The 22,144-nt window shown below is 43.2% G+C and overlaps 1 protein-coding gene across 10 annotated transcripts in view; it reads right to left on the bottom strand.

Annotated features, from left to right (window-relative positions):
* FGGY (FGGY carbohydrate kinase domain containing) overlaps positions 1 to 22,144 on the bottom strand; it is a 254,334-nt gene that overhangs the window by 115,319 nt on the left and 116,871 nt on the right. For 7 of the 10 annotated variants that reach the window (XM_048313093.1, XM_048313094.1, XM_048313086.1 and 4 more), the window contains 2 exons: positions 3,283 to 3,495; positions 1,315 to 1,426 (listed from right to left, as the gene is read on the bottom strand). In XM_048313093.1, the coding sequence (XP_048169050.1) occupies positions 1,315 to 1,426; positions 3,283 to 3,483 (313 nt within the window). In that variant the 5' untranslated portion in view covers positions 3,484 to 3,495. Of the gene's footprint in view, positions 1 to 1,314; positions 1,427 to 3,282; positions 3,496 to 4,332; positions 4,457 to 7,434; positions 8,316 to 13,788; positions 13,879 to 22,144 lie in introns of those variants that run through there. The other 3 variants (XM_048313095.1, XM_048313090.1, XM_048313091.1) reach the window with 3 other exon arrangements.

Genomic DNA, 22,144 nt, shown 5'->3' with positions numbered 1-22,144 from the left:
CTGAAATACTGTTTCAAGGGGGATAATTCGCTGAAATGCTTTTCTTTTGGATGTGCAAGGAGAAAGCATTTGGCAAGTCTGCATCAGACACAAATGAGAACAAGAAGCAAAGAACATTTTATCCAAATTAACCTCCAGAGGACCTGCCAGACAGAGGGAACAGTAATCCAGGTCACACTGCAGATTCCTCTCTGGCTAAGCACACTGCATTCTACATGGCACAGCCACTCAAGCATCATCTCGAAAACACACTCTAAAACAAGGCAGAAGTACGAGGCACATCAGTATTTCTAAAATGGATTGAAATAGAACTGTGAAACTGCCTGAAACCCCACCACTGCAAGACTCTTCACAGCATTACAGTATTGAGTGAATTCTTGTCTTGTTGTTTAGCACCACCACTGTGTAAACTCAAAGTTCTTGGGGATATCAGAGCACATAAAATGAGAACTGAATTTGACTTGCTAGACCCAAAATAGCCCCAGATATCATTAGGCATTGAACAGATTGTAAGAGACTCTCAAACTGAAAAATAAATAATCTGATCTAAATTTAGAGAAGGACGTTTTGGGAGCAAAGCTGGTTTTTTGAGAAGGATAGGAGGAGATGACAAACACATCTGAGAATAGAAAGGCAACGTACACAGAATTACGATCACGTCTCTGTAACTACTGGTATAGCACACACCTAATCTTAAGCAGGATTCACTGGGGAAAAAGTGCAGCACAGATTTTTTGTGAATCATCTGAATCATCTACCCAAAAACTAATAAAACCCCCCCAGATTTTTAGAAAAAGGGCACAGACTGTTTCTGAAGTTTAGCACTGTCCTAGACAAAGACAGAACACCAGTGTAAGAAAATACACAAACTGAACCTCTTGCCTGCAGCTCCATGACAGAGCAAGCATTTAGACTACACTAACAGTTACATTTTTAACATTCCTTTGACCAGTGTGGATGGGCATTTATACACACTATAAAAACCATGATCAGTACAGTCTGGAGAAGAAAATATGCAGAAAAGAAAAATGAGCATAGATTTCCCTAAGAAGCAATTTCTCAGAGTTAAGATGAATGAATGTGATCTTAGGATGCCAAATATTTAACCAAGCAGTAAGTAATTCTCATCTCAAATTTAATTTTGCAGTAAAATTAGAACAGTAAACCCAGGGGAAAAAATCCCCTTGTAAAAAAGTTTGTGTCATCTCCATCTCCAAGAGTCAGCCCCACCACTTGGGATCTGGATGACATGGAAAGTTCCCTCCCATCAGCAGTAAAACACACAGTAATACCATGTTTTGTGTGGAGCCCTACCTTGACAGTTGACTGCCAAGGGCTGGAACTGTTTATCCACCACAACAAGGGAACAGGTAGCATCAAACCCCAGCCCTCGGATCTGGCTGGCATCCACTCCACGGACAACTTCCTGAAAATACACAAAACACACCAGAATACAAATATATCTATACACGTGCAAGTATCATGTGAATAGTGAGTACAGAAAATGAGTTACAAGTTAGCTCAAACTCTGAAATTTCCTAAATTCAGTATTCTTTAAAACTTTGAAACATAAATACATCAAATTACCAGAAATTCTTTGGGTTTCAAATCTGATTCAGAGGTCTTTATCCACAGTCCTGGATAAAAGCAGGAAGCAGAAAAGTATCAATAAATCAAGGTAGCAGAAAACCTGTAATGTTGATTTTCTCTCTTTTCTAAAGCTTGGAGCTGAGCTGCATGTGAAACATGGACACAGGATTAGGACCAAAGTGTTTCCATCAGTTACTTCACTGACTTCCTGCCTGTGGAAGCAACAGTCTTCCAGAATTGCTTTGGTAATATTGTATTTGCCTCACAATACTGAAGGGTTCCAAAAATAAAGTCTGTCAAAATCTGTAGCCATGATAACACCTCTGCAATGCACACCTTTGCTCAGCTACCAAGAGTTTCAATAGCACACTTTTTGGAAGGTTTTCAAAAAAAAAAAAAAAAAAAAACCAACCCAAACCATTGCCCTAAAATGCCTGAACTTCATGGCTCCCAGCAGCACTGGAAAAAAAAACACAACACCCACAAGGATTAAGTGCCAAATGAGGTTGCAAGACACCTAAAATGTAGCACGGTAATAAATTGCCACTTCTCGGCAACAATAAAAATATCATTATTTTAATTAGTACTATAAAGAAAGACTTTAAGTAGACTTGCACAGTGCCAGTCTCTTACTGGCTCTGTAAAACTGCAGTTTCTGAGACCATTTTATTGCTTAAATATAAGAGATTGCATTTAAAGAGGTCCAGAGCAAGAACAAAGCCACTCAGAGAAAAATCAAATAAACAGAGGAAGACTTGCTCTGCCTTAACATCAAGCTGTTCTTCCCTATCACTCCTGTCACTCTCTTCTTTTCCTTGCATCCCACTCACCTTCTCCATCTTAGGGCATTTCTGCAGAGCCAAGCTCATTAATGTTTGAAAAGGCTGATCAATAACAAGACAATGAGTGAACAGTCCATCTGCAAATTACCAAGTGTATCATGAATATTTAAAAAGCCAACCTTAGAACATGGAGCAGGCCGGGGCTTTAGTAAGGAAGATGAAATGGCCTCTGTGTGCACTGCAAGCAAGGTCTCTAATTTACCTTTATCTCCAGCATGTACAGGCAGAGCCCTGGATCAGAGGATACAAATTTTCCCCTATAGTAAAGTCTGTTTCAATCTGGTTTTATGCTTGATACTATCCACAGACATTTATTATTTATTTTGGTCTTATAATACTGGATCCTCTTACAATGAGGATCACAAGTGTTACTTTAGGGGCCATCCACAAACCAGATTACAATTCCTCTACAATAAATTCTCCTTTGTGACTCCAGAACAGCCCAATGCACCTCTCTAGATATATGCACTGCCAGGTTCTGAGCAACCTTGACTCCTCCAACAACTGTCTCGTGGGTAGAGCATACAGCTAAACAAAGCTCACAGATGTGACACCTGAAGGCAGTGAGTAAATCCTCCCCCAGCAATAAGAGCACAAAGAAAGGCCTTTCATTCTACTTGCAGTTGTAGCATGAGTTTTTTTCACTCTGGCCTTCAGCTCCTCACCAATAAAACAGACATTGTGAGGCTGCATCAGCCTCAAGGTGCCTTTAATGCACAAGGGTGGTTACAAGTTACACAGCATGAACAGACCCGAGTGGAAGTGACAGGCACAGGGACTGCAGGACCGTGAACATTCCCACCTTGCAGAGCCACCTGCAACACAAATCCTTCATTTTGTCCTTGCCCACCTTTGTGACAGAGCAGCAGGCAGCCCAGATGTCTGCAGAGGATTGCTCATAGTGGTCTGGCCCGGGCTCCCAAACCTGGATGCGTTGCTCTGCGTGTGCCACCACCGTCCCAAACCCGTCCACCAGAGCCGCGCGAACGCTGGCTGAGCCCACATCAACTCCAACGTAGTATTTCACTGCAGTCTGCTTCTCACTGGGCATTTTTAATAAAACCTGTTGAAGGAAAAGAAAAAAGGGGGGGGGGGCTAAAAGCAGATAAAATGACTTGATGGAAAAAGTGCCAAGAGCTGCTGCCTCCAATCATGCCAAACATCCCACCTGTGGTGCGATGCTGGTAATTATAAAGTAACGACGTGACAATCAGGTACACGTTACCCAGAGGAAAAAAGGAATAAATAAAGTTAAGTTTCCAAGAGCTCTCCACCATCACTTCACACCACTTTAAAGACTCAGGCAATAATTTTCTGAAAATGTGTTGAGCCATGAGAACATGGTGTGAAGTATCTGCCTACTCTTTGACATCCTACAAGAACAAAGTGAGGTTAAGTTAATTGATTTAATTTTTCACAATGAGTTGCTTATTTCACTATATTAACTATTTGACATTTAATACAGTGACAAATTCACTGTTCTTAATTTCTCACAGTTTGTTCTTAATTAATAGTTAACATTTACATTTTAATCAAGCTGTGAGAATGCTAAGAAAGAGCTGATAGAAGTATTTGAAACGTCAGACAAGTGTTTAGCGCTTGTTTGAACCTATTACTTCTCTGAAACACATGAAACTCAGCTGACACACAGCTTCTGATACTCAGAAAATGAATGGATTAATTGGCATTTAATGAATACACGGTATTTACAGAGCATCAAAATGGCTCTACTTAGCCCACTTCTCCCAAAGAAGTGACCTGGATAATTTCTGGATTTGGCAGATGGGGTGGTTAGAGGGAGGAGTATAGGCGAAGGGGGAAAGATTTGCAAAGTCCTGATTAACAGAATATGATTATTCACATTTCAAATTAATTTTTTTTCTTTTTTTTTAATAGTAACATTGAGTACAGGTCAAGATCTACTGGCACAATGTAGGTGGCTGTTCACATCCATGGCTGGCTTGTAACCAGTGCTGCTGATGGATATCACAAATCTACAGTCACTGAGGGCTAGAGGCAGCAGGTGAACTAGAAGAGGAAAAAAAAGAGCCTCTTATTTCAGAAAACTCCAAGTATGATTCTGGATAATAATTTATTTGGACAAAGTTTCATTTGCACTGAAAATAGCGTAAAAACACCTTGGCTGAAGAAACCAACTGAGGCTTCCCCTCCTCCCACCCCTTAAACAGCTCATGGAAATATGGTCAGTCTGTGGAGATCTGTAATCACACAATCATTTTTTCCTGCTTCAATCTGGCCCTTCATGCCCAGACCCCACTGCTGGGTCCAGGACCCATGTTTTTGTTCTGTGCTTGACCAGCACGAGGGAGTTCTGTCCCTGGTACAGACCAAAGCAGTGACCACACCGCATTCTGCCCACACCGTGCAGGGTCACCAGAGTAGTTGTACAGATCAACAGCTTCTAATAATGTCAGGAAGTAGAAAAAACTCCAAGCTATAGAGCATATTGTGGTCCTGCTGGAAATCCTGGCTCCTGCCTCCCAGCATGCTGGTTCTGCCCAGCAGATTAGGTGCAACACACACTAATCTCGTTAAGCAAGGTCATGTGTCCAAGCGATGAGCAATCAGCTAAAAATAATGGTGTGCCATGAGTCTAACACCTAGGAATATTGGCAAGAAAGCGTGCTTTATTTTCTTGGCCCTGGCTCTGTGACCTGGTCAGAGGAACAAAAGCCAATTCCTCTGCCAGAGAGGACACCTCTGCTGCTATGGGTGATTAATACTGCATCTGTCACCTGGAGGGGGGACAGCACTCAGCTTCTCCCTCTCAGCCCTCGGCTGGAAAAGCAGTTTCAAGACATTCTTTTCAACACAGTTTTTACTTCTTAATTTTGCACTCCATCTCCCCAAAGCTCCAAAGGCTGGCTGCAGGTGCTGCAAGCTCCTTGTGAGAAATTTTACGACAAAGACATTGCATAATACTATTCCTGATACTATCTCACGAATTTCCCTATTTTTCCCCTATTTCAGCTCTGCCTTTAGCTGCTGACTCATAAAAAGTTGAGAATAAACCACAAGCTGCAAACCAGATCCTTTTTTTTTTAAACATAGGCAAATCCTTCTTACTTGCTCTTCACAAAATACAAATAGCAAAAGGAGTATTTTATATCCTGCCTCCTGCTCACACACACAATATTACTCCAAATTTCTCTTCCTTGTATGGCAGCCTTGATTTTAGCTCATTAATGTGTTTTTGCTACTTAGAGAACAAGCTTAACAGATGTTAGAGAATTAAGCTCACAGCACCTCCTACTCAGCACTTAAAATTATGGCTTTGCATTGGATTCTTCCCACAAACATTTGAAACCTGGAACCCAATCTGCCCATGTAATGTTTACTTTCCTTTTTTTTCCTTACTAAGCAACCAGGATGTGCCTGTGTGAGTGACTGGGCAGGAAGCAGAGTTTGTTTATGTGCTTGAGCAGTGCATATCAGCCTTTGCACAACCACCAGTTTACTGCTGTCAATCAGAGGAAATAGGAAAGAGTTAAGTGACAGTACAAAACCAAGAACCCCAAACTTACTTTAACAGGTCTCTTTCTGAATAAAGCTCACCTAGACCCACAAAGGAGTGCTCAATATCTCAAGAAAAAGAAGAAAGGCTAAAAGTAAATATTAATCCTTTTTCGAGCACAGCAAGCACTAAGTTACTGAGCCTGTTCAAAGTAAAGTGTCTCTGCAACAGGATCTGATCTGCTTGCAAAAACATAATTTGATGCCAAGATTTTTTTGGAATACCAAACACTTGGTATGCCACCTACTTATCAACCCCATCCACAAAAAGCACTGTCATCTCTAGGTCATAAATGCCAGCAATTATGGACTCTGCCCAAGGGTATTTCTTGAGAACCTAAGAACTCTGCAGAGAAGTTGGTGGAAAATATTTAGCCAAAGTACAGTGATAAGAATTTTAAAGAGGAATGTTGTCATTCTGTTTTGTTTCCAGAAGATTCCTTTGGTACAAGAGGAAGCTCCAAATCAGAGATGAAGGAACTCTTTAATGGAATTCAGAGGTAGCAGAAGGTCCCAGCACAAGCTTCTTGCTTTGCAATTTGGACACCAGCATTCATTGCCATGTGAAAAGTGTTGTGCAAATAAAACGTTTGGTTTGGATTTTTTATCAGCTGGATTCCTAGCTTCTGCAGGCAGCACAATCATGAGGAAAACTGTGAACCAGAAAAATTACTGAAATAACATGTCCTAAAAGTCCAGTCAGACAGGCCAGTTCATCAAGCACAATATTCCTAACACGACACCAAAATATTTTATGCATGTTTATGGACTTCCAAGGGGTGCAAGGCAGTGGAGATAGTACCTTCTAAATCCCTGATGTATCTAGCACAGGAAGCCTGGCTCCTTGCAGCCAAGAAAAAAGGCCTCCAGAACTTCAATACAGCCTTGTCTGTCCACTACAGAATTAGGGCCTCACATTTTCAACTTATTATTTGAATTTGCAAACAGAAGGACAGGGGCAGAGAAAAAAACCAAAATTAAAAGACACGTCCAGCTTGACCATGTTAATCCATGACTGTAACTGCTAAGTCAGGACAAGAAGCCAAAACTCCCTCCAAGCACTAAACCAGCAATGGCCTCTTTCTCTGCAAATCACAGCAGGGACAGAATGGCTTTTCAAACAAGCATTTATGATCAAAAGGCCACAGCATATTATAAATATTTATATGGCCCATTAAATAATAGTCTGTATAAATATTATTCAAAATGTGCATGCTGGAAACCACAGACTTCCCAGTTTATCCTTATACAAATGTGTTAGTTTTCCCACATAGGCAATGAAGAAAGAAAAAGGAGGGGTGAAACTCAGTTGCAAAAATATTTCTTTAAAAAAAAAAAAAAGAAAATCCTTAACATTATTTACTTTAATTTAGAAGGAATGAGTAAGTAACCAGAAGACTTTTTCATGAGCACTGTTAGACTCGTCTGTCCTACTTTACTTCACGGTTATCGAGCTGCCAGGACGTACCTTTCTGTGAAAGCCACGGTGCAGGAGGGCTACACTCTAACATCAACACAGGCCCAAGCTCAGCATAAGCTTTCAGCAGCAGCAATTTAGACTTTGTGCTGCTGTGTGCTTAAACACAAGGAATTAGGAAGGACTGGCATGTCTGTTTTAAACTTTGGTCTTTGGAACACTGCGGGCTGCCCAGACCTGGCGATCGTGGATAAACAGTGTGTTTTCAGGAGTGCAGCTGTGCTTTCCCAGGGGTTACCAAGAAAAAGATTAACAGGCTCAAATTAGGCTTCATAAGCGTCATGTGAAAAGATCTAAATATGCTAAAGAAAAGCTGCTTTTCAATTGTAGAAAGGAGATAAACCAAAACAAGCACTTTTGACATTATACTGGAAATTCAGCACTTTGTTGGCTTTCTAGAGTTAAGTAACCAATACAAGGGGTGGCGGTAGAGTGGCAATCTCTCCTTGAAGACAGTGAACTCCCTTTCCTCTTCCAGCTTCTGTAATTCCTGTTTGAATGTGGAAAGAAAAAGAAGGCACATGTCTGTGTGGGAGAGCAGGAGCAGATGGGGAATTCTAACGCTGTGCTGAAGGGCAGTACTAATATAGAGAATATCCTTAAATGCCCAAGGGACTGTGCTGTAACTACCAACAAGCATTTATTTTTCAGCTACCCCACAGCAAACAAAACAAAAACAAGGAACAAAAGCACAGCTCAGCTCCCCTTTTCCCTTCCCCAAACAGAAACAGGTACATGCAGGATCTCTGTCTTAGGAATGTGAGGACTGTGTTAACAATAACAAAACTGGAATAAATAAAAATGGAGCTGGGGAAAACAGCTGAAAACTGTTCACTGAAAACCAAACACTTCTAGATTCTTTCATCAATTCTCCAGTACATTCTGTGAAGGTGTCTTACATCTTACAAGGAAAACCAGCTTCAAATAGTGGAAGATTTCAGTAGTAGGATCTGACCCTGACTCCAGTCCCATAATATCTAGATTGTTCTATCAAAACCTTCCTAACTGTCCCCCTACCATTTAAATATTGTGTCAATAAATCCCAGCATAGGCAGGACTGAAAATATTCTACTATTTTCTAGTATCTCCTTTTCTCTCTATAAATAATTCACTATGTACTAATTTGCTGTAATGTCTCTCCAGATCTTTTTTCTTCCCCTTGCTTTCAGTGTCCAAGACAAAGTCATTACTTCATTGCTGCCCTCTGCCCTCTAATTCTATCTTTTGGATTTTAAATACTTTCAGCCCAAACTACTTCCACCTGCTCTGACATAAAGCAAGGCATATTCGGGTTTATCCTGGTGTAACCAATAAGTGGAGAAGTGAAAATGACTAAATTATTCTAAGAAAGTAGATCCAAAATTTATTTATTTTCAGCTTCTCCTGCCTACATAGATATCTCACTCAGGAACAGCAGAAGGATGTCAGCATGACCAGTGTCAGTAAATACCAAGCTCTTAAGTGTACAACAGAGTTGGTTTTCTCTATATTCTGCTCCAGAAGAGGTTTATACTAAACAGAAGAATTATCAGCTCTCCTTCCAGCTCCTGTCTTCAGCTCACACAGGCAGACACAGCCTGTGGTACTGATGATCAAACAGGAGCAATGGCATTCTGGCCCCTGATTAAAGAGCAGAGTATGGCTGTGCTGGGTCAGATGAAAGGTACAATTAGCCCAGGATCCTCCACAAACAGCAGAAGCCGTAAGAAAAGCATATGCCTGCCCTTTTCATCCAGCAGCACTTCCCCAGGACACCTTTCCTCCTGCTATCTATAGTAGAGGCACTTCCTGAGCCAGAAATTTTATCTTTAGGATTAGCAGACCTTGAAGGCTTTTTCCTCTCTAAATTTGTTTGTGCTCTTTCTGAATCCAGGGGAACTTTCCTAACTGCGAACTACAGTGGTAACAAGTTATAAAGTTCTGTGTAAACAATGCAAGAAAAAGCCCTTTGGCTTGTTCTGAGCGTGCCACCTGCTAGTTTTGTTTGATGTGTCTGAGTTTCTGAGCTAGAGGAGACATTAAGCAATTGCTCTGTATTTACTTTCTCCATGCAGTTACGATTCCATCGCGTTCTGCATCATCCCCAAAGGCCTCACTGCAGTTATCCACAGACCATGGGTGTTGAGCTGAACTCTCTACATGGTCAGGTAAGTCAAAAAGCATTTTCCTCCTCTCTGACTGCTCAAGGATGTGGCAGTAACACAAGTACCATAACACACTGCAGTAGTTTGTACTAATAAACAGCAAGGAATGATACCAAGGCCACTTTGGGCAAGTGGAGACACTGCTCAGAGATGCTACAGTAGGAAAACAACATGTTGGAGTCAGCTGAGACATGCTGCTTTGGAGCACAGCGGTGGCCAGGGATTTCCATCTTCAGGCAAGTTCCAAAACACTGGCCTCACAACAGAGGGATCCAGGAGCTCCTTCCAACTACATCTTGGAGAAGGCTTGGGGCTACTGCTCACCCTGGTTTTCCCTGGTCCCGCTGAGGTTGCCGCACGCCCCAATGGGCTCTGCATGGCAGCAGCACTAGGCCCACGCCGAGCACGCCCGGCTGCCCCCAGTGCTCCCCGCCTGTAACTGTGCCACACACAGGAAACAAGCGCAGCTCTCCCTGCTCCAGAGCTCACCGAACCCCGGGAACAGCAGGAAACAGCTGCAGAGAAGAGCTCTCAGGAAAAAGGAAGGCTGAGAAAAGGGCGACGAGAACACACAACATCAGATGAGAAGGCACAGCCTACTGGGGAAAACCAACAGCTCCACTTCCCTCCGGAGCTCTCTGGGCCCTGCTGGGACTGGGCCATCACTTCAAAAGCAAGGTCTGATCCTGCACCCATTAGTGGCAACCTCCCAGACATTATCAGGAGTTCAGGATTAAACCCCTGACGCTCGTGAACATCACAGGTGCACTCACACAGCGGCAGGATTTTGAACACTTGCCATAACCTCCAATTTGTTAAGCAGAGGAAATGTTGATCAGTTAATGCCAGGACACAATTCCCAGGCAGGAAAACCTAAGGAATAAGGGGGGTATATAACAGCACCCTTTCTTCTCCTCAGCCTGGCAACAGCAGTGGATACAACCCATGCACACCACACTCCTGAGATCCATTCCCTGCACTGATTCTGCAGCTGCACGCATCCCCAAAGGCTGTGGCATCCCCAAAGGCTGTGCTAATGACCTGGCAGGCTGACGTGTCCCAAATGACACTGCAGAATGCCTGAAGCCCTGAAAGAAGACACTATCTTGTTTACATTGACTGAGGGGGAAAAAATGCCATCTAACTATTACATAAATTCTGGCTGTAGCAGCTTCATGACTAGTTGAAAAGAGGTAACAGGCTCCAAAGTGACTGATAGACCCAAGTGTTTGGATCCACCGGCTTATCAGTCTAATGCTAAGGAAGATCTTTGATATCCCTGTGTCTCTATCACTTTAACCTACCCATGATAGACAGAAAGAATAATCTCTGCTCTTTGCCTGCAAAACTGATTCATGTACTGTGACTTTTTTTTTTCATTCTATGCTATGCTGAAAATGGAGAAACAAATAAAAAACCCCAAACAACCAACAAAACACATGCCAGAAAAAAGCAGCATACAGTAAACACAGCCTAGCACAACAATGTGAATTTGCAAAATATCTGTTGAAGTTATAAAATGTAATTTGGAGGAGAATGCAATTCAAAAGGCGCAATTACAGTTCACATAACAGCTTAAAACTGCATTCCTGCAGCAAACCAGCCTTGGCACCAGGAGCTTCTGTGCAGGATACATGGGTAAATACAGCCATTATGCCACTGTGGATACCAAACTAGCCAACCTAGGGTAATGCTGATATTCTAACTTTAATCCCATCGTTAGATTCCGGTGCTACATCACAGTTGGATCTGGCACTAGCCCTGTGATTACATATCAGCAGATCAGTAGGAAAATAATTTGTTCTGAGTTCACAGTTTTATGAAATGATAAAACATCAAAATTAGCATTTTGGCTGAAATCCACTGCATTTCCCATCAAGGCTTACACATTTAAGCAACATCTGAACCAACTGCCTATAATTACTCCTGGCAGATACTGGAGCACTTAGGCCAGCAGTAGATGCAACAGTGAAATAAATTTTTAAAGACAGGCTGCAAACCACTTCTTTCAAGATGCTCGGCCCAGAAGCAAACATGTGTCCATAAGCCGAATCCATGGTTTATTATACAGGATTTGTTCACTCTTGCATAGTAAAAGCCTGAGAAGAATGGCAGCCCCAAGTAATCTGTCAGTTTAAAATTAAACATTTATTTGGGTTGCAATTCCAAAAACACTTGCCTGAAGTTCCTGTCACAACTACTTAAGAGGAAGTGGGATTGCATATTAGCTTAGGTTAAAAGAAACACTAATCCTGCAGAAGACCAGTTATTTATTTATTCAAAAGAACCAACATTTAAAAATGATAATTGAACTGAGAAACACAGAATGGAGTAACAGAAGTGGCTAAGAATACATATAAAAACTTCCTGGCATAGAACTTGTTTATTTAGTCTCTCCTGACACTATAAATTTATTTCTGCCATGATTCTTATACCTGGGAACAGCTGTCCCTTAAAGCAACCAATTCTCTCTGCATTTATCCTCCTATCCCACACACCCTTCCCAGGAAAAAAGAAATACCTCATTTTTTTTTTTTCCTTATGCTCATACACATTCCTGAAGGAAAGGAACCATTAACATTACAGAGCCTTTAAAATGTCATTGTTTTTGTACTTAAGTACATTTAGAAAAAAGTTAACCTCAACTACTTAAGCAAATGGTCTTCCAGGATAAGAAAATACATGAGGATGAAAAACAAGACCACCTTCCCAACAATGTGTCTGCTTATTACTTTCTAAAAACCTCCGAGATGACCGAGCCCTCTCCTCTACTTCCCTGGAATTTGTTTCATAAGTGTTCTCCAGAGAAGAGCACTGGCGCTAAGTTTATTAAACTTCCTAACAAATCCCAGGCACCTCAGCAGAGAAGGAATCTGCCAAGTCACCAGTTCCTCACTGGTGCAGAGCATGGCACCAGCGAGGAACACGGCCGTGTTGGAAGGTCTGGAGCCAAGCACGAGTGAATTCCAGCAGGTTCCTGGGATGTGCTCCGTGCCAGCCCAGGAGCCATCGGGATCACAGGGGCATGACAAGGAGAGAGGGCTGCAAAGGTGCCAGAAAGTGGAGCTGCACGAGGACGAGGGAGGCAGTGGTGGAACCAAGACACCAGTGCCAGCAGCACCTGTGCCAGAGAGACGACACTGGAGACTACATTTATGGAAATCTCCCGGGGATATGGAGGATTAGGCCACTGTGCGAGTGATGCGCATGCCCCACATGCCCAGGTCAGGTCACCTGAGCACTGCCCTTTCACAGAATCACAGAATAAGCTGAGTTGGGAAAGGATTCTCAAGGATCATCGAGTCCAACTCCTGGACCTGCACAGAACCCCAAGAGTCACATCATGTGCATGAGAGCATTTTCCAAATGCTCCTTTGAGCTCCAGCAGGTTTGGTTCTGTGACCCTTCCAGAGGAGCCTGTTCCAGCACCCAACCACCCTCTGGGGGAAAAACCTTTTTTCAATATTCAACCTCAACCTCCCCTGACACAAGTTCAGACCATTCCCTCAGGTCCTGTCACTGGGTACCACGAAGAAACCAGTTTCTGTCCCTCCTCTTCCCCTCACCAGGAAGCTGTATTTGAAGCACACGGGAAGGCGGCTGGGATGAGGGTGATCCAACACCACAGGAGGCACTGGGAGGATCCGTGTGCCCACCCCAGCCCCGCGCAGCCTCAAGCGCCTCCCCTGGCACTGGGCACCCCCGGGCCGCCTGGTGGGTGTGAAGGGCAGTCCCGCTCCCACCGAATGTAGGAGTTACATATGGCCGTGCTGTAGAGAAATGTCAGGAGGAGACAACTTGGGACAGACAGAAGGATATAAATCCCATCAGCTACGCGAAAAGCAAGCTCAGAACTGATTTGAAGCGATGCGACCGCTCAGCCCACGCACAGCCGGGGCGCGCCGCACGGGGCCCGCGGCTGCGGCGAGGGGCTCCCTGGGGAAGGAGGCGGCGCTGGTGATTAAATAACAACACGAACGCGAGACCTCTTGTCAGTAGCAGGATCCGAGCCCTAACAGAGGAGGACGGATTCCTCCGGACGTCACGGCGGAGAAGGGGCAGGGACAGGGACAAGGGCGGGGGCAGGCGGCGCCGCCGCGCTGAGGCAGCGCGCGCTCCCCTCGCGGGCGGCCGCGCTGAGGGCCCGGGGGCCGCCGTGCCCTGGCGAGCGCCGTCGCTTACTCGTGCACCCATCACTTACTTGTGCCCCCGGCACGGCCCGGGCCCAGCACACCCCGGCGGGGACGTCCCCTGAACCCGCGGCTGCCGGGAAACGCGCCGGGCTCCCCCTTCCCGGGCCGGCCGCGCCTGCGCCGGGAAGGGGCGGGCAGGGAGGCGGCAGCGGCCCCGCCGAGGGCTGAGGGGCAGCGGCGGCTCGGGAGGGGAATCGCCTCTCGCCTGGGTTTGAACCAGGAACAAGGCGGGGGCTTGCCGCGGTTTGGGAAACGGCTGATAACTCCTGATTCCCAGCCCCGCTGCCGAGTACAAGACTGTAAAGTATTGGGGGACGCAGAAGCATTGGAGCGGTGCGAGAAGCCACATGGAGAGCCCCGGGAAGAATGTACACAATATAGAAGAATAAATACATAAAAATACGTAGGCAAGTAAATATAGTGAAGAATAAATAAGCAGGAATGAATGTCAGGGCTAAGGACATCCCCCACCCTGACCCATAAATACGTAACTGCAACCCATGAGTTTGGTTTTCTGCGTTGGGTCGCTCTGAGCGTTTTACCTGAAAAGCTGGAGAATTGCTGATCTGAGAAAAAAAACCCCTATGTTTAGTTAAGGTTTGCTTAACATAGAAGGAGCATGGGGCAGTGGGATGCTCTAAAATGCATGTCTGGAACACAGAGAAATTACGGAATCACAGAATCAATTTGGTTGGAAAAGACCTCTCAGATCATCACATCCAACCCATGGGACAGCCATGGCTGAGCACTCCATGGTTTGGGACCAGATTCCACCACATCCCTCTGTGACCCTCCTCAGCCCACGCAGGGAGGAGCTGATGGCAGCCCTCACATTCCCATCATGTCCAAACACTTCTGGCCCCAGGGAGCCACCAGGGATTTTTCCCGTTACCCCCCAAATACTCTACAACAGGAAATCTTGCAGCAAAAAAGCTCTCTTGCAACATTTCCAGAGTATTCCCACTTCAGCCCAGGCAGAAATGCTGCAGGAACAACCTTGCTCAGGGAAAGATGAGTGTTGTCTCGTGGTTAGAGCACAGGGCTTATGGTCAGGAGCTGTGGGTTCTCATTCCAGCCTTGCCACTGAATCATTTCGAGAGCTTTGCTAGTCACTTTGTACTAGAACCAGTTAGTAATTTTCCGTTGGGATGCTTTTCTGATGGAAAACACTGCTTGTACCAAAGTGAAATTTGGGTTAAAATAGATTTTTCTGGTGGGAATACCTTGTGTCTGGGCAGGTCAGAAAGGATATTAGGCCCAAACTGAAATGTTGGGAGGTTTCTTGCATTAGTCCAAATGTTTTGCTTTGAATAGATAGGTTAAAAAATAAAATTCCCTTTCCTGACTGTAATTGCAAGTCATATTATGGCATGGTGTGAGTGTGTGCTCTTAAGCTCTGCTTTGCTCCCCAGGAGGTCTGCAGTGTAGTGGGATTCAAATTTCTCTTTTCTGAGACGTGTACATCCCGATCTGAGTCAGACCTGGCCCGTGGGGACAAATTCTACCGTAGAGCCACCACTCTGACCAGGGAAGTGCTCTATGGAGAGAAAGTGTAGAGTTCAGAGACACAAACAAGCTGTTTCACATTAGCTCAGTGGCCTAAAACAAAGCACCGTGACTGGGGAGATACCCAAATGTTTTGTTTGACTGAAAAGCAATAGAAAGAAGCGCAGAGAAATCCAACCTGATTCTGTTCCAGAATCCTATCCCTCTGTTCATTAAAAACAAATTTATTTCTGTCCTCCATACACTGACACTTTCTTTTAGTATAACACTTGTTCTTCTCCCACAATGTATTTGTAGACACCATTGAAGTCCCTTATTTGTTTTGCCAAGTTAAATATTAATCGTTTATTTTCTTTCATAACAGCAAGTTGTGGATTATCTAATGGTTTTCCCTGTGCTTCTGTCAGTCAGAATTCATCTTTTCTGAGCATGAGTGATCAGAGCCTGACATACTGTGTAATGTTTAAAATGATGGCTTGCTAGAGACTTGTACAGTGGCAATAATAATTCCCCTTGCACTCTTTTAGTTACAGACAGGGATCAAATTTGCCTTTTTTATACCCTTATCACATTAGCACCTTGATTCACCCAGGTCTTTTTGCTCCAATAAATAACAAAAATAAGTACAGACAAATCTATTAACTTTTGCTTAATACATTTTTCCATTTCATCTCACTTCTCTAGTACTCACATGGTTTCTTTCCAAGTGGGTGACAAATGAAGATATTTTCAAGAACAATTGTAAGATCAGCAGCTTCCAAAATTGAAGTCCTGAAAATGCTTTTTTTTTTTATTAAAGAATCCAAGTTTAGATTATCACATATTCCCAAGCCCACATGAGGCTTAATTCATTGCTCCTCTGAAATATTTTGAAAGCTGAGGGTTAAGAGGTGTTATATTAGTGCAGAATAATGATGATTAATTTGTGCTTCATATCAAATGCAGGAGGAGCAGATACATGTGCAGTGAATCCTCTATAATTCCAAAATCTTTCTATAAAGTTGAAAATACTCTGTGGATGTATGTGCCTTAAATGGAACACAAGACCAATTTTTCCTGTTCAGCGTGTGGCTGTTGTAGTTTTCCTTCAAATAACCCCCTCCTTTTTCCAAGATTCTGGACAGATTCACTTAAAATACACCCATTTGCCTTTTCATTACAGAGTAACTGATGAAAATTCCATTTTAAATGTGCTTTCTGGGAGACAGGGATGTTCTTTTTCTCGTGATTAACCAAAGGCTATATTTCAAGCAGCAGGGATACAGCTCCAGGTAGTGTAAATCAGCATTGCCCGAGATGGCCCTCAGTCCTCTCAACCCCACAGAACAATTTAGTGGGTTTAGATGACAGCTGGCATCTTTGAAATACTCTCTTTTGCAGAACTAGACTAGATGCGACACTTGCTGGAGAAGAAATCTTGCATAAATCTGTCGAAAAAGACTCAATCATATTACTTCACTAGCCATGGTAACCTTTGGAGGCCAAAGTCCAGACAGGTTGAGAAATGGAGCATGAGTCCATAAAGGTGACAATTCCATTAACTGCAATCAGAGAGAGAGGTGAATGGTGAGATAAAGACAAATGACTACTTCTGTAAAGAAAAGAAAAGATGTGTGTGGAGGGGAAAGAGGCAGAATGAACATTTTCCAGCCTCGTCGAGGAAATAAAGACCCAGCCTCGCTCTGTTGAGATCAACACAAAAATGTCTCTTGAGCTCAGTGGATGCAACTTTTGTCCCAACATCCCAACTTCCTGGTGAATGTCAAGCAGCAATGGACCTCTGAACACCCAAAAATTCCATTTAGATGTTCATTAGCATAACAATAAAAGGGAAAAAATATTTATAAAAGTTCCTGCTCACGTGTGTGCTTAGGCAGTTCATAGAAGCACCTGAGGGTGGGTTGTAATCTCATTTGAAGAAGTATAGCACTTCTTCAAGTGGTGTAGGAAGGAGAAGCTGGGGAATACTCTGGATGAAATGCTTACTGGGTCATTAGACCAGGACTATTCATTCAAACAGGGAAATGGGGAAGTAAAACCAACTGAATTCTCTGCAACAAGAAGGGATTTTTGAGTGTACAATAGGAAAGAAAGGAAATTTCCTTAGGGGGAATTTTTCTGGTTTTAACAGAAATATTAGGTTACTCTTGGATACTAGTGCAGCCAAGAAGGGAAATCCCTGTTTTAAGCTCCTCTAAATATAGCTTATTTAGAGCTATAAATAAGCTCTAAATATTCAGATTTTATCAATTTGTGACCCATTTCCTCCCATTTTGGGCAGCTCACCTTTTAGTACCAAAGTCAGAAACCGATACAAACAAGCATACAATATTTCAGGCTCCACCAAAATTCCAGTGTCTTACCCAGGGCCTGTTCCTGCTTGCCCACTTGGCTGGACACCAATATCCTTTATTCTCAGGGGAGTCAGCCTTCCAAAAAACCTCCTGGCACTTGAGTCAGGGCTGCTCTGTTTTCCTAACGTTCGCAGCAGGCAGGATGTTTTCCGACTCTGGTACCCAACAGTTGAGCATTCCAGACAGCAAGGGGATTTTTCTTTTGAAACCACACTGCCAATGCCATAAGAATAAGTGAGGTTCTGTGACACCATGTGATCCTGTTGGGAAAATAGGATGACTTTGCCGTCACACAGCGATACACAAAGGGAAAATGGCATGGCTCTTGCCACCTTTGTAAACTCTCCTTCTGTGGTGTGAATGCTGAAAAAATCCTGGCTTAAAGTCCTGTTTTCCTCAGCTGGTTCCTCTCTGGGAAGATTGCCAGAAGTAGAAGACCCCCTCCCAAAATGCCTGGCCAGAAAAGCAGCCCGCTGGTGCAGTGTGGCAGAGGGGTGCTCAGTAGTCTGTGCACACAGTGTTTTCAGCAAGTGAAAATGTTGTTTGCTCCCCAGAACACACAGTACAGATACCCCTGCAACTTTTTTTGCCTATCCCTTTACACTCCTTAAATTTTGCAAACATGACTTTATCATTAACATTTATATTCAAGTGATTCCTGAGCTCACTGATGTCAGGGCCAGCTCCAGCTGTGCAGCCTTGCCCTTGTGGAACAGACACTGCACAGGGCAGGGCAGGGCAGGCAGGTGACAGCTCAGCCAGGACTGGTCTCTTCACTGACCAGGAGCAAACAGACTGTCCTGGGAGGCAGATTGCCAGAGACATCTCCCACCACAGCCCTGTGCCAAAATCCAGATGTGCAAAATCATGAAATCACAATCTGTCAAGCTGGAAATGAATTTCACAAGCCAAGCTGTGAAAATCTCCTTACATTTCACAATACCTTAGATCTCCTGAAAAACAGCGAACAGAGGTTAGGCATTTTTTTCTGCAACATCCTTCCAAGACTTTTTCCATAGGATATGACCAGCTTGCAGGAAGTACTTTGTTAGGCTGGTGATATATCACACAGTGGTGCCAAACCCAGTTGGTGTGGGGAGGATTGAAAAGGCTCAGCCACCCTCCAGGCAGCCTGTCCTGATGCCATTCCTGGCACCTTCTACAAAAGGCAGATCCTATTTTGCCCTTTGAATTCCAGAACTGGTGAACACAGTCATGGGAGGCAATCAGTCAGGATCTGTTAATTTGTAAAAAATATAACTGTCTGTTCTCCAAGGGTAAGATTAACTGGGATCTGTACTTCCCAGATTATAAACAACACACAGCCTTTCTCCCTTAACTCATAGCAAAATGTACAAATGTTCCAACGCCAGCTCTGTAATCTTTTAAAATCTTAAACGGAACAGGGGCTCATTCCATTACATGAAAAGAAGTTTGTAGGATCATGTAGCTACCTGCAAATCACACACAGATAAACCAAACAGCACAAGAAACGGGGATAAATTCACCTTTTATGTAGCTGTAAGATTGTCATGCTCTGTATACAACCCAAAACAAATTGTCTGTTTAGAATTAAAATATGATACTGTTTCCAAAAGTCTTGCCTCCAGGGAGATAATTTTATACCACAGGGCAGATTCAGCCCTGGTGTAGGATTTCTGATTTTCATGGAATTGCACCATAAAGGAATTTGGCCCAACATCTTGCCTACACTGATGCAATTCAACTTTTAAGGGACAGCTATGGGGTTTCCTCCTAAGCCAGGCCAAGTTTCTGGAACAAGGGAAGTCTGTAAAAGAAACCGTTGGAGGGATGTTTTAGTCTGGCATTTAGGAACATTCCCATGTTAGAAAACGTCACAGGATTTATTTCGTACATCTTGCACGTTAGAATTTTGTGCTTTTTTCCTTACAGAGACATTGTCAGTAGGTGGTCACAGCAAAACTGGATAAACCCCAAAGAAATATAATGAAATGATTATAGACAGAGTGAGTAGAAAAATGTTTGTGGATCCAGTTCATTCTGCCTCATCTCTGTTATATAAGCCTATTTTCCATACTTAACATAGTGCCTGAGCTTGTAAGATATGATTAACAGAACGTCTGCACCACTCAGGACTCTGGAGAAAAATGTAAGATGTTAATTCTCCAACATTTTAGGTAACTTCAAATATTTTGGGCATGACTGATCTCACAGAGTGCTTTGGATTTATTCTTTACATGACAGATGGAAATCTGAATACACACACTGATGCCCTCACTGATGTTGAAAACTTCTGTGCAGGAACAAAGAGCTGTAACACTTCCCTGCTCCTGGAGCTAACCTGGTATTTCCTAAAATCATGCAGCTGCACAGGTCATGGCCCAGCAAACAGGAGTTTCCCCAGCTCTTCCTGCCAGCGCTGCATGTACCGGGCACCGTGACAGGGTGGAAATGTGATGCTGTCAAGGGTCTGGGGGAGATTATTCCCTTCCCTCTGCAGTTGTTTGAGCTGCCCAGACAGCATGAAGCAGATGCTCCGGTTCTTAAGTCTTCCTGGGAAAATCAACACTGTTTCAAAACCGTACCAGAACCAAAACTATGGAAAGATTGATCGAGCTTGGGTCAAGAGGGAAGAAGGATGAAGTAGCTTTTGACAGCAGTGAGCTGGTAAATGATGTGCCCAATGCTGAGCTTTCTTACAAGTCAGAATATTCAGTGCATCACATCAAAAACTCCTTTGGACTATTGACATAATATTTGAAAGAACATGGAAAAAGATAGGACAATCAAAGGTACATTTTAACTTTCCTACTTGCATTCTTACACTAATCTGACAAGCATAAAGCCTTAGTATAAATCAAATGGAGCAAATGCTCTCAGTAAATTAAAATATAGAGAGAAATATGTGTAGAATATGTTTTTATGTGTATACAAGAGTTACAAAAAACTTTGGCACAGCTGCAGTTTGCACAAGCAGCAGAATGAACCTGCTTTGGGGCATTCTTCAAAATCCCATTCTGCTTTGCTACCCTTTGGATTTTACAGCTTGTCTTTCCAAAGCCATGAGAAACCATCATGGCTTTAATCAACTTTTTGAATCATTGGCCAGTCAGAAAAGCTGAAAGTGAAATAAAAAGCAAGACATGACAAAAATCAGAAATACTGGACATATCTGCCATTTCTGTCAGTCACAGCTAGGAATGTTGTGATAAAGCAAGATAAGAAATTAAGAAAGGAAGTAAAAGGTAACTGCGTTCTTATTTTAGAGTATTTTATGTCTGATTGTTCCAAAATGAGGAGGACTATGTGACTGGGTATGTAACTCCACCTTCTCCAAGAATTGCTGGGATCATTGTTTATGGGTGTATCCAAACATTAGAACAGTTTTCCTTACTTACAGCCTGTTGCAGTGATGGAAATGCCATGGGACACCTCGTCCCCGTGATCACAGCATGCACTGGGAAGTCATCATCTTGGGACATATGGGACTGGAAAATTAGAACGGCAGATAATTATCCCATATTTCCTTCCATGGAATCCTGGCCACCGAGGGTCAGCAGTTAAGGAGCAAATCCATGTGCAGGGCACAACTCCACTGTGGTGGGCACAGGACCTGACGTGTGGTTGCTGAGAGCACAACCTCATCATTTTTGACCACCTATCACAGTCACCTTGAGTGCCAAGTGCCCTGCTTCAAGTTTACTCTGGTTATTTTTCCTCCTTACTTTATTGCTTTTAAATGAACTGGCACCTCAAAGTTTCATCTAAACCTGTTTCAAATGCTTTTCTGCTTTAAAAAAAGCCCATCTGAGGATTATATACTCAACATGAAGCTTTAGGAAATCACATTGATCTGGAATAAAAAAAAAATCTGTTTGAGTTGTTTTGTTTTAATGTTAGTGAAGGAGACAAGATCCCAAATAGAGCTGTGGATGTGACTGTTTACCATCCTTTGAGAAAATAAATGGTTTAAGGCAGCTCAGTGGTACTTGTGCAACTGAGTTTCTAATGTTGAAAATTGACACCAATACCATGACCTGAATAACTTAAAATTTTGAACCAAGAGTCATGTCCCCCTGTAAAAGAGAGACTTCCCAAATTAAAACTCCAACTGCTCCATCTTGAGCTATAAAACTATTTTTCCAAGCTGCTGCCTGTATTGGGTTTCAAACCAAAACTGAGTGACTGCAGAGGAGGAAGCCTGATGTACAGCAGTTAAAATATATGGAGGCTTTTGGTCCATCAAACCCTTCAAAGTACAACATATTTGCAGTTTGGTGTTGCAGGCATTTCCCTTCCCACTGGAAGGTTAATCTGTCATGGAGGAATACATGGAGGAATATGTTGCTCTCAGACCATATCAAAGGCTGGTCATGTCCTTGCTACACTAACTTATTCTCAAGCAGAAGAAAGTTAGTGTCACCTGTGGTGGGGGCGCCTTGGTTAGCTTGTTCTCTTTCATTTTACATACTCCTGTTGAAGGCAACCAATTCAGAGGTTCAGAGTGGTATTTTTGGCCTTT

This window comes from Corvus hawaiiensis, chromosome 9 (genome assembly GCF_020740725.1).
Source record: "Corvus hawaiiensis isolate bCorHaw1 chromosome 9, bCorHaw1.pri.cur, whole genome shotgun sequence".
NCBI classification, from domain to species: Eukaryota; Metazoa; Chordata; class Aves; order Passeriformes; family Corvidae; genus Corvus; species Corvus hawaiiensis.
The sequence above is the reverse complement of the archived record's forward strand: the minus strand, read 5'-3'. Positions and strand labels throughout refer to the sequence as shown.